Source organism: Myiozetetes cayanensis, unplaced genomic scaffold, assembly GCF_022539395.1.
Source record: "Myiozetetes cayanensis isolate MyiCay16 unplaced genomic scaffold, myiCay2020 scf6-25, whole genome shotgun sequence".
NCBI lineage: Eukaryota > Metazoa > Chordata > Aves > Passeriformes > Tyrannidae > Myiozetetes > Myiozetetes cayanensis.
Window position 1 is genome coordinate 54,344,215 of NW_026087853.1, and position 15,352 is coordinate 54,359,566.

General features: G+C 63.0%; 3 protein-coding genes across 3 annotated transcripts; 1 reads left to right on the forward strand and 2 right to left on the reverse strand.

The window, feature by feature from the left end:
* Window positions 1-313: 313 nt before the first annotated feature.
* Window positions 314-7,012, reverse strand: TMEM132A (transmembrane protein 132A). Its single transcript, XM_050336792.1, has 11 exons — window positions 6,895-7,012; window positions 5,666-5,880; window positions 4,965-5,570; window positions 4,547-4,896; window positions 4,003-4,152; window positions 3,684-3,870; window positions 3,474-3,617; window positions 3,188-3,390; window positions 2,527-2,803; window positions 1,854-2,045; window positions 314-1,775 (listed from the first exon to the last, which is right to left on the reverse strand). The coding sequence occupies exons 1-11, from the start codon at window positions 6,947-6,949 to the stop codon at window positions 750-752; spliced, it is 3,405 nt and encodes a 1,134-aa protein (XP_050192749.1). The 5' UTR covers window positions 6,950-7,012; the 3' UTR covers window positions 314-749.
* A 736-nt stretch (window positions 7,013-7,748) lies between these two features.
* TMEM109 (transmembrane protein 109) lies at window positions 7,749-10,610 on the reverse strand. The gene is made up of 5 exons (XM_050336713.1): window positions 10,524-10,610; window positions 10,213-10,377; window positions 9,076-9,309; window positions 8,609-8,711; window positions 7,749-8,530 (listed from the first exon to the last, which is right to left on the reverse strand). The coding sequence occupies exons 1-5, from the start codon at window positions 10,608-10,610 to the stop codon at window positions 8,160-8,162; spliced, it is 960 nt and encodes a 319-aa protein (XP_050192670.1). The 3' UTR covers window positions 7,749-8,159.
* PRPF19 (pre-mRNA processing factor 19) lies at window positions 10,475-15,308 on the forward strand. Its single transcript, XM_050336890.1, has 16 exons — window positions 10,475-10,627; window positions 11,803-11,952; window positions 12,138-12,214; window positions 12,291-12,432; window positions 12,519-12,592; window positions 12,686-12,748; window positions 12,822-12,863; window positions 12,947-13,021; window positions 13,145-13,220; window positions 13,412-13,521; window positions 13,661-13,816; window positions 13,901-13,970; window positions 14,079-14,164; window positions 14,380-14,550; window positions 14,654-14,759; window positions 14,841-15,308. Exons 1-16 carry the CDS (start codon window positions 10,609-10,611, stop codon window positions 14,936-14,938), a joined length of 1,515 nt encoding a protein of 504 aa, XP_050192847.1. The 5' UTR covers window positions 10,475-10,608; the 3' UTR covers window positions 14,939-15,308.
* Window positions 15,309-15,352: the final 44 nt, after the last annotated feature.

Consider the following 15,352-nt stretch of genomic DNA (forward strand, 5'->3'; position numbering starts at 1 on the left):
TGGCCATTTCCAGAGGGGACATTTGGGTGGGTCAGGGTAGGAGGAGACCTAGGACCAGGCTGGTGTTGGGGCTGGAAGGTGGAGGAGGTGGATGGCAGGATAGGGAGAAAGGAGATCCCTTATCCCAAGGTCACCCCAGCTGGGCCAGGGCCAGGATCCATTCCCGTGACCAGCTCCCACGTGGATCCAAGGTCAAGGGCACATTCCCATTCCTGGAAGCCTGTCACTACCATGGGAGCAGGATGGGTCCCAGTATCGGGATCAGAGGAGATGCCACAAGGAACAGGGGGGGAATACCCACTTTTTTTTTTTTTTTAAATACTTTATTTTTGTAACAATGTCAGAATTAAAAACTTTTCCATAAATACCAGCCCCTTCCTGGGCGTTCCCGGTAAAAAATGTGTACAAAACGGATGCGTGGCCAGGGTGAAGGGATTGGGGGGAGGGGAGAAAGCAGGAGAACCAGGATCCCTCCCCGGGATCAGACCACAGGAATCACCACCACCATCATCATCAGCAGCACTATGAACACCATGTCGCAATGAGACCCAAAGCAGTAAAGGCATCCCAAATTCCTCCCCGGAGCCGCCAACATCCCCAAAACTCTGGAGACTCTTCCTTCAGCCTCTTGGTCAAGTCGCCAGCGATTCCCGGCGCGCCCGGAACTGGGATTGTTGTCCCCCTAGTGCAGCACAGGGAGGAAGTCGGTCCCTTACTGGTTTGCCCGGGAATCGTGGGGTTCCCCAGGCTCAGGAGCTGCCGCGGATCCTCTCCATGTAGCTCCGGAGCTCCTCGGGATCCCGCAGCCCCATATCCTCACAAACCCAGCGGATGTCATCCTCGCTGGCCACCAGGATGGACTGGACGTGGGGGGCGGCCAGAGGGGGCTCCTCGGGGGCGCGGGGGGGCCCGAAGGTCACGAATTCCACCCGCTTCCTCCGGCCGCCCCCGCCCGGAGCCGCCCCTTCCTTGCGGGACACGGGCGGCTTGGGGGGAGCCCCATCCTCGGCGGAGCCCCCGCAGCCGCACCCCGCCGGCTCCTGCTCCCGGCGCTCCGGCTCCCGGCGATCCAGCTGCCGGCTCAGCTCCTCCTGGTCGGTACCCAGCCAGACCCAGTTGTGGGGCTGCGGGGCCGCGGGGGCCCCGCCCGGCTCCGGCAGCTCCTTCTGCTGGTAGCGCAGCACGAAGAAGATGCAGTTGACGAGGAAGATGAAGATGGCGAGGCAGAACACTCCCAGCAGGACGTACATCCCGATTTCCAGGTCGGTCACCCGCTCCGGGGCCTTCACCATCTCCTCCTCCTCCTCCTCCCCCTCTGCGCGGTTGTGCCCGTAACCTTCCTCCTCTTCCTCCTCCTCCGAGGAGGATCCCTGGAACTTGGTGGCCGCCGGCCCCGCTCCCGCGGGGTCCCCGCGCCCCACCGTCACCGCTTCCCGGGACATGGCCCCTTCAGCCCGCGGGAAGGGCCGGGGGCTGCCGGGGGTCGGGGGGTGTCCCACCTCGAGCCAGGCGGTGCCGGTGGCCAGTGCGGCCGTGCGCTGCCGGACGCGCCGGCACGGGTCCGGAGGGTGCAGGGCGAGCTGCAGCAGAGCCCCCCGGCCCGGCCCCTCCGCTACCACCCACGGGTGGGAAGCGGGAACCCCAGGAGACCCCCCGACGGTGGCAACGGAGCGATCCAGGGACGTCACGGTCAAGGCCACGTCGTGCCACCCATAGAGCTCCAGCGGGGCCAGCGTGCGGTCGGAGAAGGACAACCAGACGGACAGCGTGGCTTCCTGGGGGGATAACGGGCGGGATGGCAGCGGATCATGGGATTTAGGGAACGCCCAGGGACCCCGCCCAGCCTATCTCACCTGCTTAAGGGCATGCAGGGTGGGCGTCCCCAGGGCGGTGGCGGTGACCATGCCAGGGTGGTCCGAGTGTGTCCAGAGGGACAAGGAGAGCCCTGCCACCACCTGGGTACGGAGCTCTGTCACTGTCACCTTGTCCTCGGACACCACCAACGTCTGCTCCCCCAGGATGGAGTCAGAGAGAGGGGAATGCACCTGGGAGTGGAGCCGGGGGGAGCTTGTGAGACCCCTCGAACACCCCTGATTGTGTCCCTTCCCACCCCTGCCCTGGACACCCCAGTTCCCACCCTCTGGCCCTTGCATCCCGCCCTGCTCCCTCTGGGATTCCTTCCCGCCCACCAGCTCCTCCCCTCCCTCCAATCCCTGCACTCCCCTGGCTCCTCTCTGCCTTCAGGACCCCCTCCAGTCCCCTGTTTCCATCTCCCCAGTCCCAACACCCCCAAAATCCCAACCAAGGACCCTGAGACCCTCTCCAACCCTCTATCTCCATTTCTCCAGTCCCAACACCTCCAGTTTATCCCCAGGACCTCCCAAACTGCCCCCAGGACCCTCTTCAGCCCCCTATCTCCATCTCTCCAGGCCCCACACTCCCCAGGCCCCGCCTCCAGCCCCTCATTTCCCTCTTCCTGCCCCCAGGACCCCCCTCCACCCTCAAAAGCCTCCCCCCACACTGTACCTCCACGGAGGTGACCCCGGGCTCCCGGCCCACCACCACGAGCCCCCCCTCCAGCGAGGCCACCCGGGGGTCCTGCACGCGGGTCCGGGGGGCCACCAGGTGGGTGACGTCCAGGAGCCACTCAGGGCCGGGCAGGTAGGACAGGGAGCGGCCCCCGTCCAGCGGGTGGGACACGAAGTGGGCCAGGACACGGACCCCCGTCCGCTGGAACTGTGGGCGGCAGCTCCGCGCCCGCCGCTCCGGCTCCTCCAGGGCGTCCTCAGCCTCCGACGGAGAGCTGGAAGACAGGCATAGCAGGAGGGGGGGCCAGGGAGTGGGGCAGAGGTGACAGGGATCATGGAATAGGTGACAAGGATCATGGGATAGGGGACAGGGATCCTGGGATGGGGATCCTGGGGCACGGGGATAGGGATTGCAGCACAGGGGTACAGGGATCACAGGATAGGCGACAGGAATCCCAGGATGTGGGACTGTGTGGGGCCTCAGAGGAACAGGGACACATGTCTCAAGTGTCCCAGGGCTCGGAGGGATGGGAACACGTGTCACGGCTGTGTCTGGTCTCAGCCACACGTGTCACAAGCGCCTCAGGTTTCCCCCCCCTGCTCCCACCTTGCCCCTTTCCCACCATCCCGGTGACATGGGGACAGTTCTGGGCGCTCACCTGTCAAAACTGCCGGGCCTCCTCCAGCCGCGGAGCTGCTCCAGGGTGGGGTCTCCCAGCTGGACGCGCAGCGGGAGCAGCGGGGCCCACACGGAGAAGGCGAGCTCCGCGTGCAGCCGCCGTGCCCAGAAATCCACACGGGCCCCCCATGCCCCCCGGCTCTCCCGTCCCCCCACAAACACCATGTCGCAGGAATCCGACACCTGGAAAAGCACAGGGAGTGCCAGGGGAGGGGGATGCGGCCAGTGAGGCAGGGCAGGTTGCTGTGGGAATGCCGGGAGCTCACCTGCAGCACCTGTTTGTCAGCCGACTCACATCCCACAGGATCGGCCAGCTCGGACACACCGCCTCCCGCTTCCACAGCCACTAGTTTCACCGGGATAACCCGCGGGATTCCTGTCAGCGGGGCCGTGTTCAGGATCTCCAGCTCCTGGCAGGACAGCAGAGATGAGCCGGCACTCCCACGGGATGGGAGGATAGAGGGAACGGTGCCCACCTGGACCAGCGGGACGAGGGCGCAGATTTCCCGCTCTGCCACCTGGATCTCCCACACCAGTTTGTCCTTCTGGGATTCAGGATCCTGGCCGGGATACTCCACCTGCCAGGTGAGGGGCCGTGCCAGGCCCCCTGTCCCATTCTCCACAACCAGCTCCAGGTGCAGGAACGCGGCCGAGTCGGACACCCTGTGGATCCACCCCGGGATCAGGATCACCGCGACCCAGGTGGGATGGGGTAGGGTAAGGGACAGGGGGCTCCTAGGACCACACTGGGACACACTGGGATGGGGCAGTGCCACACACAGTGCCACCCCCTACCTCCCGCTGCTAGGGATGTCCCCGATCTGCCGGCACACTACCACGGCCAGGGAGTGCTTGGGACCCCGGGAATGCTCCAGGTGGGCACTCCAGGCGCTGGGAATGGCAGGATGGGCAGCCACCACCTGCAGCCCCTTCTTGGCCTTGATCCTGGGGAGGATCCCATGTTACAGTGTCACATCATCACACAGTGTCACACACAGTGTCACGCAGTGCCACACACTGTCACACAGTGCCACACACTGTCACAGTGCCACACTGTCACATACTGTCGTGGTGTCAGTGTCACACACTAGCACACACTGTCACAGTATCAATGTCACTCACTGTCACTCTCTGTCACACAGTGCACACACTATTACAGTGTCAGTGTCACACACAGTCACAACGCTGTCACGGTGTCAGTGTCAGTGTCACACTGTCACACACAGTGTCACACACAGTGTCATGCTTTGTCACACAGTGTCCCACAGTGTCCCACGCTGTCAGTGTCACCCACTGTCCCACGGTGTCCCCTCCCAGCAGTGCCCCCCGTGGGTCTCACCGGAGGGTCAGGGCGTGTGCAGTGAAGTTGTTGGTCAGGGCGATGGTGGCCCTGAACCTCTGCCCAGGGCGCAGGGTGGCATCGGGGACGCCCAGCAGGACCTTGTCATCCAGCCGCACCTCCTGCCGCCGCTCCGGCTCTCCCGCCCGCAGCTCCAGCCTTCCCAGGAATCGCAGCGCTCCCCCCTTCCCGCACTCCCCTGGCCCCCCTACGCTGTAGTGCAGCTCGGCCGCTTCGGGGCTCTCGGGGAGGTGGGTGTTGTCCCCATCCTTCCGGCGGCTCCGGTGGGATCCCAGGAGGAACCAGCGCGGAGGGATTTCCAGCTCCACCACGCAGACGCCCAGTGGGGCCTGGGGAAAGGGGGGCAGGGGTTAGTGAGGATGGGGGGCAGCTGGGGGTCCCCTGGGGTAGCACTGACCTGCAGATGACACATGCCCCGGGCCACCCGCCCACGGTGGTGGGCGTGCAGGGTGACGCAGGGGAGCTCCTGAGCCCTGGGGTGATCCCAGTCTTTCTGGGGATTCCGGTCTTTCAGGGGGTCCTGCAGTGTGGGGTGGTTCCAGGTTCTGGGGTGATCCTGGACCCCAGGGTGGTCCCAGTCCCTGGGGTGGTCTCTGTCCCTGGGATGATCCCGGACTCCAGAGTGGTCTTGTTTCCTGAGGGACTCCTGGTTCCCAAGGTGGTCCTGGTTCCTGGGGTGATCCAGGACCTTGGAGTGATCCCGGACCCCAGGATGGTTCCAGAGCCGCAGGTAGTCCCGGTCTCCAGGGTGGTCCTGCTGCTCAGGGTGGTGCTGCTCCCTGGGCTGATCCTGGACCTCAGGGTGGTCCCAATTCCTGGGCTGATCCTGGACCCTGGGGTGGTCCCGAACCCCAAGGTGATCCTGCTTCCCAGGCATCCAGTCGGGCCCGTGCAGATGGAAGAGGACGCGAGCCACGGGCTCGGCAGGGGACACGGAGCTCTCCAGGGACACGGCACGGATAGCCCAGGATGCCGAGCCAGGTGAGCTCTCCATGGGAATGTCCTGCAGGGACACAGGGATGGAGATGGGCGGCAGGGATACCCCAGGGACTGGGATCACCCCAGGATGGTCCAGGGGATTCCAGGGGTCCCATTTACCTGGCGGGTGCTGAAGGGAGGGTAGGTGGCCTGGAACAGGGCCCGGGAGCCCGGGCGGTGCTGGAGCAGCAGGAATGTCTCAGAGCGGGAGTGCAGGGAGGAGTTGGGGGGCACGTCCTGGTCCACCCTCTGCAGCCGGTAGTACTCGGGAACCCCCAGAACTTCCAGCTCCGCTGGCAGGAACACGGGATCCAGGGGATCCCCGTCACCCCTTGCTGCGAGGACAGGGGTAAGTCACCGGCATTGGGGGAACGGGGGGCAAGTGGGGTCTCTGTGCCCACCTGTGTGGCACCACCACATTCCAGGGTCACCCCATCCAGGGTCACACCATCCCAGGGTCACCCTATCCAAGAGTTATTCCATCCCAACGTTACTCCATTGCAGGGTCACCCCATTCCAAAGTCGCCTCATTCCAGGGTCACTCCATTCCAAAGTCACCCTATCCCAGGGTTACTCCATGCCAGGGTCACCCCATTCCAAAGCTACTCCATCCCTGCGTCAGTGGTGGGGGTCGGCACTGGGGGACGGGGATTTGGGGAGGGCCCAGTTTTGGGGGATCAGCACTAGGGGGGGCCCTCGGTTCCTCCAGCCCTGTGGGGATCCAACACAGGTGGGGAGAGGGATGGAACCAGGTCCCACAAGGTGTGATCCAGTTCAGGTTGCCCAGATCACAGGAAGCAGATCCCACCTGGATACCTGGGCACCTGGATACCCTGGATCCTGCTGCTAGGAACAGATTCCACGCGATCCTACCCGGGGAGGGAGGCGAGGCAGATCCCGGGGGAAGGGATCGCCTCGGGCTGCGGGGATCCCGTGGGGATTGTGAGGATATTCCCCCTCGAGATCACAGCGGATCCCACGTTCCCCGGGGGATCCGCTGGGGATCTCAGGCGGTGGAGGGGGCGCGGATCCCCGTGGAATGGGGGGCACGGATGGCGGGGAAGGCGCGGGGGGGGTGATCAGCTCTTCCCGATTCTAGTGATCCTGGTGGGAGCGGATCCCGGGGACCCTGAACGCGTGGAAGGGGCGGGGGGCGGGTCAGGTGGTCCCGGTTCGCGGGAGTGGATCCCTGCGGAACTAGGGGATCCCGAGCGCGGGGAAGGGGGGGATCGCCCCGGATCGCGGGACCACGCGGGAGCGGATCCCAGAGGGTCGGCGGGGGGGATCGCGGTGTCGGTGCCGTTCCCATTCCCGGTGCTATTCCCATTCCCGGTGCTGCTCCCACTCACCCGGGGCGCAGAGCAGGGCGACCGCCAGCAGCGCCAGGCGGGGTCCCGGGGCCATGGCCGGGGGGCTCGGTTGTGCCGCCGGTGCCTGCCGTGGCTCCGCCGGTGTCTGCCGTCCCTCCGCCCCCGCACCCAGACAATGGGGCCGGGGCGGGACCGGCACCGGCGCCGCCTCGTCCCGCCGGGTCCTAAACACCGGCGTGCCCCGCGCTTTGGCCCCGCAGCGGCGCCGGGCACCGCCCCGCTCCCCTTCCCAGCCCTCATTCCCAGCCCTGCTCCCATTCCCAGCCTGCCCCCCATTCCCAGCCCTGCTCCCCATTCCCAGCCCTGCTCCCCATTCCCAGCCCTGCTCCCCCTTCCCAGCCCTGCTCCCCAGTCCCAGGCTTGTTCCCCATCCAACTCCAAGCCTAATCCTCAGTGCCCATTCCCAGCCCTGCTCCATCCTCATCTCCTCCCCATCTTCATCCTCATCCCATCCTTTCCCAATCCCCACTCCCCATCCCATTCCCATCCCCACCCAGCACTGGACACCCTGGAGCAGAGTGGGATGATGCTGTTATCCGTCCTTCCCTGTCCCACTCCAACCAAGGACACTGGGAAATACTGGGGGACACTGGGAACATGGGGAGGACCAGGACAGACATGGCCAGGAGCACAGAGTGGGAATTACAGCAGGAAGAACGGGAAGGCAGTGGGATCCTGGCACAGATAAACCATCCTGGCACGAATAACCCGCCCTCCTCCTCCTCCTCCTCCTCCTTTTCCTCCCTTCCCACCCTAAGTGGGTCCCCCAGGGGAGCCCCCAAACTCCCAGCTTCAAGCCGGACCCCCTTCCCAATGGAAAGCAGCAGATCCAGGCCGCAAAAACCCATCTTTATGCCACACCATTTATCAAAACCGTTTAAAAAGCAGGTGAAACCCCGAGGATTGGCAGTGGGGGGACCCCCCACGGCAAGAGAGTCTCAGCCCTCACAAAACGAGCAGAACCCCCCTTTTGGGCTGGATTGGCACAACATCCCAGTGGAGCAGGGAATGTGGGAGCTCCTCTCCTGGATTTGGGCTCTGGGGAGGTGGCTTTTGGGGACCCTCCTCCCCGGGGTGAAGGCACTTGTGGCACTTGCAAGGCACGGCCCCCCAGTTCTGGGAAGGGATGCTCCCAGCAGGAGCAGGACTCCTGGGAAAACTGGGGGGGGCTCAGCAGGGGTGGGGAAGACATGCTTGGAATTCCAGAGCCAAGCTGGGAAGTGCTTTGGTGGTGTTGGGGGGTGTCAATCCTCCCGGTTCCGGGGCCCCCCAAACTTCTGGCGCCGCCGTAGCTCCTCCACCTTCCACTCCAGGCTTCTGACAGCCGCATCCAGCCGGGCAGTGGGATTTTGGGATCCCACCAGGCTCCCCAGGAGAGCGTAGAGCACCCACAGGGCCAGCAGCATTCCTGCTTGCACCGTGGGGCTCTCCTTGGAAGCAGCCACATGGAGGAAGGCTCCGAGGAAGAGGAAAAGCTTCACCCCCTGGAGCAGCGGGAGCAGCAGCCCCCGGAGCCGGGATAACACCCAGGATCCCACCAGGGCGGCCAGAGCCCACAGGAGAACCCGCTGGACTTCCCTGGGGCTCAGTGTGGCCGCTCGCACCAGCCGGTGGCCTGGGAATGGGAGACGGGAGTCACCGGGGGCACTGGGAATGGGGGCCGGAGTCATCCCAGGGGATGGTCCCAACTCACTGCCGATGCTGGAAGCGGCCAGGAGATCTGCCAGGATCCCGCACAGCGTGGTCAGGGCTGCTGAGATTCCGGAGGAAACGATCCACAGGGTGGTGGAAAGGCTCTGTGGAAAAAATGGGGATGGGGGAGTGTGAAAAGGGGGCACAGACCACTGTGTTCCTTCAGGAGAGGCTCCGGGGAAACTTTAGGGACTGGGACCTTCCCGCTGTCACCAGCCAGGGGAAAAGGGGACACAGACCCCTGTGTTACTTGTGGAGGGAATCCAGGGAAACTTTAGGGACTGGGACCTCCCCCTTGTCACCAGCCATGGGAAAAGGGGACACAACCCCCCAGGTCCCTCCATGAGAGGCTCCAGGGAAGGTCTGGGGGGTCAGGATCCCACTATTATCCTGGGAAAAGGGGGAACACAGCCCTCTGTGTCCCTCCTGGAGGGGATGCAGGGGAAAATTTAGGGATGGGGATCCCACCTCCGCCACCATCTGCAGGGGTTGGGGTCCCACCCAGCCCTCCAGGGTATCCCAGGAGGCTTTTCCCAGCCGGGACAGCAGGTCATCCATGGTGGCAGTGCCAGTGTGTCCCCGGAATCCCTCTGGGCCATCCTTGGCTCCATCTGCTGCTGATTTCCCCAGGAATGGGGCCCACAGGAGCAGGACCAGCAGGGCCCGGAGCCCCCAAGCACTGCCCATCCTGGATCCCAGGATCTGTGGGGAGAGGGAGAGCTGAGAGGGGCTGGTTTTGGGGTCATCCTGCTGGGTGTGGGGTCCCCCTGGGCGGGAGGGGAGGGCGGAGGCCCCAAAGCTCTGTTTCCCCCCCCACTTCCAGTCCCAGGCCTGGGTGTCCCGGCTATTTTTGGGATGGCTGGGAGTCAGCGGGACACAGCCAAGGACACCAGGCCTGCTTGTGGAAGGGGGCACCCAGCACCCCCTTCCCAAAGGAAGTAGTGGGGAACTTTGAAATGGGGCACGACCATCCCTGCTCCCCCACAGAGAACTCCCATGCACCCCAATCCTCCCTAATCCCCCAATTCCCCCCGGATACTCCAAATCCCCCCCGTGCCCATCACCTCCTGTTCGATCTGCTCCTTGGGGTTCCCTCAACCCCCTGGATCCCCCCAGTGCCCCCTGGAACCCCAAATCCCCCCTGTACCCACCATTCATCAGTTCCCCCCAGTTCCTCCTGGATCCCCTCAGATCCCTCATGTGACCACCCCATCCCAATACCCCCCCACGCCCAGTTCCCCCCAACCCTCCGATTCTCCCAGTGCCCCCAGTAGGATCCCCCAATCCACCCCCGCCTAGATCCCCCCAATCCCCCTGGATCCCAGGATCCCCCCGTGCCCACCCCGCCCAGCTCTCCCCACCCTCCACGATCCCTCCGATCCCTCCAGGATCCCCTCCAACCCCTGACCCACAGATCCCCTCCCCTTTCCCCCAACTCCCCCGACCTCCCCAGTCTCCCTGTACCCCTCCCGGCTCCCCACTGCTCTCCCTCCACCCCGCTCTCCTTCCACACCCCCCACATCCCCCCGTATCCCCCCCAAATTTCCTCCGATTTCTCCCTTATTTCCCCCCCCCACGCCGCGATCCCCCCCGACCCCCCCTCACCGCGGGGGCTTCTCTCGCCGCCGCCGCGGGGCAAACTGGGAACTGTAGTCCCCGAGGGGCCGCGAGGCATGCCGGGATCCGTAGTCCCCGGTCCGCCGCGGGGTACGCCGGGAGCTGTAGTCGCCGTGACACCGCGATGCACGGTGGGAGTTGTAGGCGGTCGCCCTGGCAACAAAAGGGGGAACGGAAGGCGCCATTTCCCTCTCTTGGGCGCGGGGAGCGGGCGGGGGGGAGCGCGCGAGGGATGCCGGGAGCGCTTCCGATTCCGGGGGCGGTGGCCGCGTGAGGGCTTCGGGGCCGCGCGCACCAACCGGGAACCGGGAGCGGGAAAAAGCGGGACCAGGAGCGGGACCAGGAGCGGGACCAGGAGCGGGGCCGCAGCTCCCGCCGGCCACCATGGCGCTCATCTGCTCCAGTGAGTGCGGGGGGGGAGCACCGGGCAAAGGGGAGGGGCACCGGTTTGTGGGGTCACCAGGCAGGGGGCACCAGTTTGTGGGGTTACCGGTTTATGGGGTTACCGGTTTGTGGGGTCACCAGGCAGGGGCTGCCGGGGTGTATGGTCACCAGGCGGGGGAGTCACCGGGCAGGGGGCACCGGTTTGTGGCGTCGCCAGTTTATGGGGTCACTGGTTTACGGGGTCACCGGGCAAGGGGGCACCACTTTGTGGGGTTCCTGGTTTATGGGGTCACCGTTTTGTGGGGTCCCCGGGCAGGGGGTCACCGGTTTATGGGATTGTCAGATTGAGGGTCATTCTGGTTTATGGGGTCATTGGTCCGGGCGTTTCTGGGTTATGGGGCTCACAGACTGGGGTCGCTGGGCAGGGGGTCGCCGTTTTATGGGCTTCCTGGGCAGGGGCTCACTGGTTTATGGGGTTCGCGGGTTGGGGGTCACTGGGAGGAGGGTCACCAGTTTATGGGGTTCCCAGGCTGGGGGTCACCAGGCAGCAGGTCACCGGGTTATGGGGTTCCCGAGCAGGAGGTCACCTGGTTATCGTCTCACTGGAGGGGAGGGTCACCGGTTTATGGGGTTCCCACACCAGGAGTCACTGGGCAGGGGGGTCCCAGGCTCGAGTATTACTGAGAGGGGAGTTACTGGGAGAGGGGTGAGCAGTTTATGGGGTCACTGGAGGGGAGTCACTGGTTTGTGGGGTTCCTAGACTGGGGGTCACCATGCAGGGCGTCACTGGTTTATGGGATTGCTGAGCAGGGATCTCTGGTTTATGGGGTCTCTGGAGAGGGGTCACCATTTCATGGGGTTCCTGGACTGGGGGTCACTGATTTGTGGGGTCCCCAGACTGGGGGTTACCAGGCAGGGAGTCACTGGGTTATGGGGTTCCCACATTGGGAGTCACTGGGCAGGGGTTTCCCGGGCTCGAGCGTTACTGGAGGGCAATTACTGGGAGAGGGGTGAGCAGTTTATGGGGTCGCTGGTTTGTGGGGTTCGCAGACAGGGGATCACCGAGAGGAGGGTCACAGGTGGGGTTTTCCCAGCCCCACAGAGTCACTGGGAGGGGGATTCCCGGGCTCTGGGCAGGGTCCCCACGGGTGGGGCGCTGCAGCTCCGTAACCCCCCCGTTCCCGGGATTCCCAGTCTCCAACGAGGTGCCGGAGCACCCATGCGTGTCACCCGTGTCCAACCATGTGTACGAGCGGCGGCTGATCGAGAAGTACATCGCCGAGAACGGCACCGACCCCGTCAACAACCAGCCCCTGGCTGAAGAGCAGCTCATTGATATCAAAGGTACCCAGGAACGCCGACCCCTGCATTCCTGGGAATTTGCAGGGTGGCGGGAACTGGCACAGACACCCAATGGGGGTGGGGATGGGAAGGGATTTCCTGAGGGATGGGAGAACCTGGGGAGGTGGGATTGGAGTGCAGAGATCCTGAGGGGTACTGAGGACACAGATGACCCTTTTCCTTGCCAGTTGCCCACCCGATCCGCCCCAAGCCCCCGTCGGCCACCAGCATCCCGGCCATCCTGAAAGCGCTGCAGGATGAGTGGGTAAGCCACGGGGCCGTTCCCTGTGGGATGCCAGGTGGGATGGGTGTCCCTGGCTGATTGCTGGCACGTCCCGCAGGATGCCGTGATGCTGCACAGCTTCACACTGCGGCAGCAGCTGCAGACCACGCGCCAGGAGCTGTCCCACGCCCTGTACCAGCACGACGCCGCGTGCCGCGTCATCGCCCGCCTCACCAAGGAGGTCACGGCCGCCAGGGAAGGTGAGTGCCCGTCCTGTGGGAAGGTTCCTGTTCCCATGGGAACAGCTCTGTGCCCATTCCCATCCCAACTCGCTGTGTTCCCGCAGCTCTGGCCACCCTGAAGCCCCAGGCCGGGCTCATCATGCCCCAGGCGGTGCCGTCGGCACAGCCCAACGTGGCGGTGAGTCCCTATCCCAGTCCTTCCCAGCCCTTTTCCTACTCGTTCTTGCTGCCAAATCCCTCCTGTGCACCCTTGTTTCTCTGTCTCACACAGGGTGCCGGGGAGGCCATGGATTTGGGAGAGCTGGCAGGAATGACTCCAGAGATAATCCAAAAAGTAAGGGCTGCTCCGTGTCTCCTGCTATCCCGTGGAATTCCCGACCCGTGCCAACCCTCTTCTTATTTTCCAGCTCCAAGACAAGGCCACAGTGCTGACTACAGAGCGTAAAAAGGTGAGTAACTTCATCCAAACATTCCATGGGAGCTCAGATGTGCTGTGTTCCAAGAGAGACTGATGTTTATCCTCGTTTTCCAGAGGGGCAAGACTGTTCCCGAGGAGCTGGTGAAGCCGGAGGAGCTTAGCAAGTACCGGCAGGTCGCCTCCCACGTGGTGAGTGCCAGGATGGTAAAAGGCTGGAAAACTGGGAGCTGGGAATCCCTTGAGGTTTCTGGATTCCTTTTGGGAGCATTTTCCTGCTTGTGGTATTAATTTGGGGTGTCCTGCCTCACACAGGGGCTGCACAGCGCCAGCATCCCGGGAATTCTGGCCTTGGATCTGTGTCCTTCCGACACCAACAAGATTCTTACTGGTAAGGCTGGAATGTGGCTGCCTGGAATGGGATCTCTGTGCTTTTGAGAATTCAGGGTGGGACAATGGGGTGAGAGACTCTCTCCCCTCATGGCAAAGTTGCTGAGGGTGGGAGTTCCCTGAAAAAACAGGTGGGATTTGGAGTTGCTGGCCCCACACTCCCATCCCAGCGCTTCCTGCTTGGTTTTCCAGGTGGGGCAGATAAAAATGTCATCGTGTTTGACAAGAGCTCGGAGCAGATCCTGGCCACGCTCAAAGGGCACACCAAAAAGGTCACCAGCGTCGTCTTCCACCCATCCCAGGTGCCTGTGACCTTTTCCCTCGCATCCAGGGTTCCTTAAGTTTGCATTTCAGGACCCTTTTCCACCGGAATCTCCAGCTGGGAGCTCTGGGGGAGGTGAATCCTGCCCGTGTTGACCTTCCTGGGTGGTCCCTGTTTAGGAGTTGGTGTTCTCGGCTTCTCCTGATGCCACGATCCGGATCTGGTCCGTTCCCAATGCCTCCTGTGTCCAGGTGGTCCGTGCCCACGAGGGCTCTGTGACCGGGCTCAGCCTCCACGCCACCGGAGATTACCTGCTCAGCTCCTCAGATGACCAGGTGGGACACATCCCCTCCCATCCCACAGATCCCACCCGTGCTACCCACTCCTCTGGAGCCAACGTTCTTCCTGTCTTTTCCCAGTACTGGGCTTTCTCGGATATCCAGACGGGCCGTGTTCTCACCAAGGTGACGGATGAGAGCTCTGGATGTGGTAAGGATTAGGGATGAGTATCCCCATCCCAGGGGTCTCTGTGCTGTCCTTGAGTCTTCCCAGCGCTCCTGATTATTCCCAAGCCTGAGTGTCCCCATGTCTCTCCAGCTCTCACCTGTGCCCAGTTCCACCCGGACGGGCTCATTTTTGGGACGGGAACGATGGATTCGCAAATCAAAATCTGGGATCTGAAGGTAGGGCTGGCCCTGATGTGGGAATGTCTAAGGTCCAAGGAGTGGGACTTTAGAAATGTTTTAGGGAGTTTCTTCCCAAAACCCCCAGTTTCAGCAGTGACCCCATAACAGCAGTTGGGGTTGTCCCAGGAAGGTCCGTTCATCCTGTTAGCTCCGGAGTGGAACGATGGCACGTTCCTGTGCTGTGATTCCCTGTCTAACCCCCTCATCCCCAGGAACGCACCAACGTGGCCAACTTCCCGGGACACTCTGGGCCCATCACCAGCATTGCCTTCTCCGAGAACGGATATTACCTGGCCACGGCTGCTGACGACTCCTCTGTCAAACTCTGGGATCTGCGCAAGCTCAAGAACTTCAAGACGCTGCAGCTGGACAACAACTTCGAGGTGTGTGACAGCATCTTCTTCCACTCCCCTCCTGAAATGGGGTCAGCGTCCCAAAAACGCTTCAGGAGCTTTTCCAATGCCTTATTCCGCTTCTCCTCCACAGGTGAAATCCCTGATTTTCGACCAGAGCGGGACCTACCTGGCACTGGGTGGGACTGACGTCCAGATCTACATCTGCAAGCAGTGGACGGAGATCCTGCACTTCACAGGTGAGGGATTGGGATGCTTTAGGTGGGCTGGGATTCATGGGAACCAGGGAGCCCTGACCTGGGAATGTTTTCCACCCCCAGAGCACAGTGGCCTGACCACGGGAGTGGCCTTTGGCCACCACGCCAAGTTCATCGCGTCCACGGGGATGGACCGGAGCCTCAAGTTCTACAGCCTGTAATCCCAGGATCCTGCCGGGATTCGGGGTGGGAGGTGGGTGGGAATATCCATATGGGATTATCCAAGTGGGAATACCCCGGTGGGATTATCAAGCTCCCCTGTCGTAGCTGTTGGTGTAAGGGGGAAGTTGGGCGTCATCTTCCCTGCGCTCCGTGAATTTATTGTTTAGGGTTTTTTTTCCTAATTCCGTATGTTTTCCGCCTTTAGAATTGTTTTGTGCTTGTAACTGATGTGAACCCCCTCCCCTGCCCCCTGATCCTCATGCTTGTGGAATTTGGAGGCTGGGACATGTGGAAGGAGGGAAGGAATGTGCAGATTTTTGTACGCAGTTACTTAGTTTCAGTATGGAAATAAAGGACTATTCCCTGTCATCCCATTGGGAAAAGGCTCCTGTAAAGAGTTTAGTGGCTAGCAG

Excerpts from the sequence above, each read along its gene's own strand:
- PRPF19 (XM_050336890.1), top strand. Across the intron at positions 13,522-13,660 it reads TCGTCTTCCACCCATCCCAG|GAGTTGGTGTTCTCGGCTTC; the intron begins GTGCCTGTGACC and ends GTCCCTGTTTAG. Across the intron at positions 14,165-14,379 it reads TCAAAATCTGGGATCTGAAG|GAACGCACCAACGTGGCCAA; the intron begins GTAGGGCTGGCC and ends CCTCATCCCCAG.
- TMEM109 (XM_050336713.1), bottom strand. The coding sequence starts at position 10,610 with ATGGTGGCCGGCGGGAGCTGCGGCCCCGCTCCTGGTCCCGCTCCTGGT. Across the intron at positions 8,712-9,075 it reads CCCTGCAGATGGTGGCGGAG|AGCCTTTCCACCACCCTGTG; the intron begins GTGGGATCCCCA and ends TTTTTTCCACAG. Across the intron at positions 8,531-8,608 it reads GGCCGCTTCCAGCATCGGCA|GCCACCGGCTGGTGCGAGCG; the intron begins GTGAGTTGGGAC and ends TCCCATTCCCAG.
- TMEM132A (XM_050336792.1), bottom strand. The coding sequence starts at position 6,949 with ATGGCCCCGGGACCCCGCCTGGCGCTGCTGGCGGTCGCCCTGCTCTGC. Across the intron at positions 5,881-6,894 it reads CGCCCTGCTCTGCGCCCCGG|CAAGGGGTGACGGGGATCCC; the intron begins GTGAGTGGGAGC and ends CTGTCCTCGCAG. Across the intron at positions 3,391-3,473 it reads CTGACAAACAGGTGCTGCAG|GTGTCGGATTCCTGCGACAT; the intron begins GTGAGCTCCCGG and ends GTGCTTTTCCAG.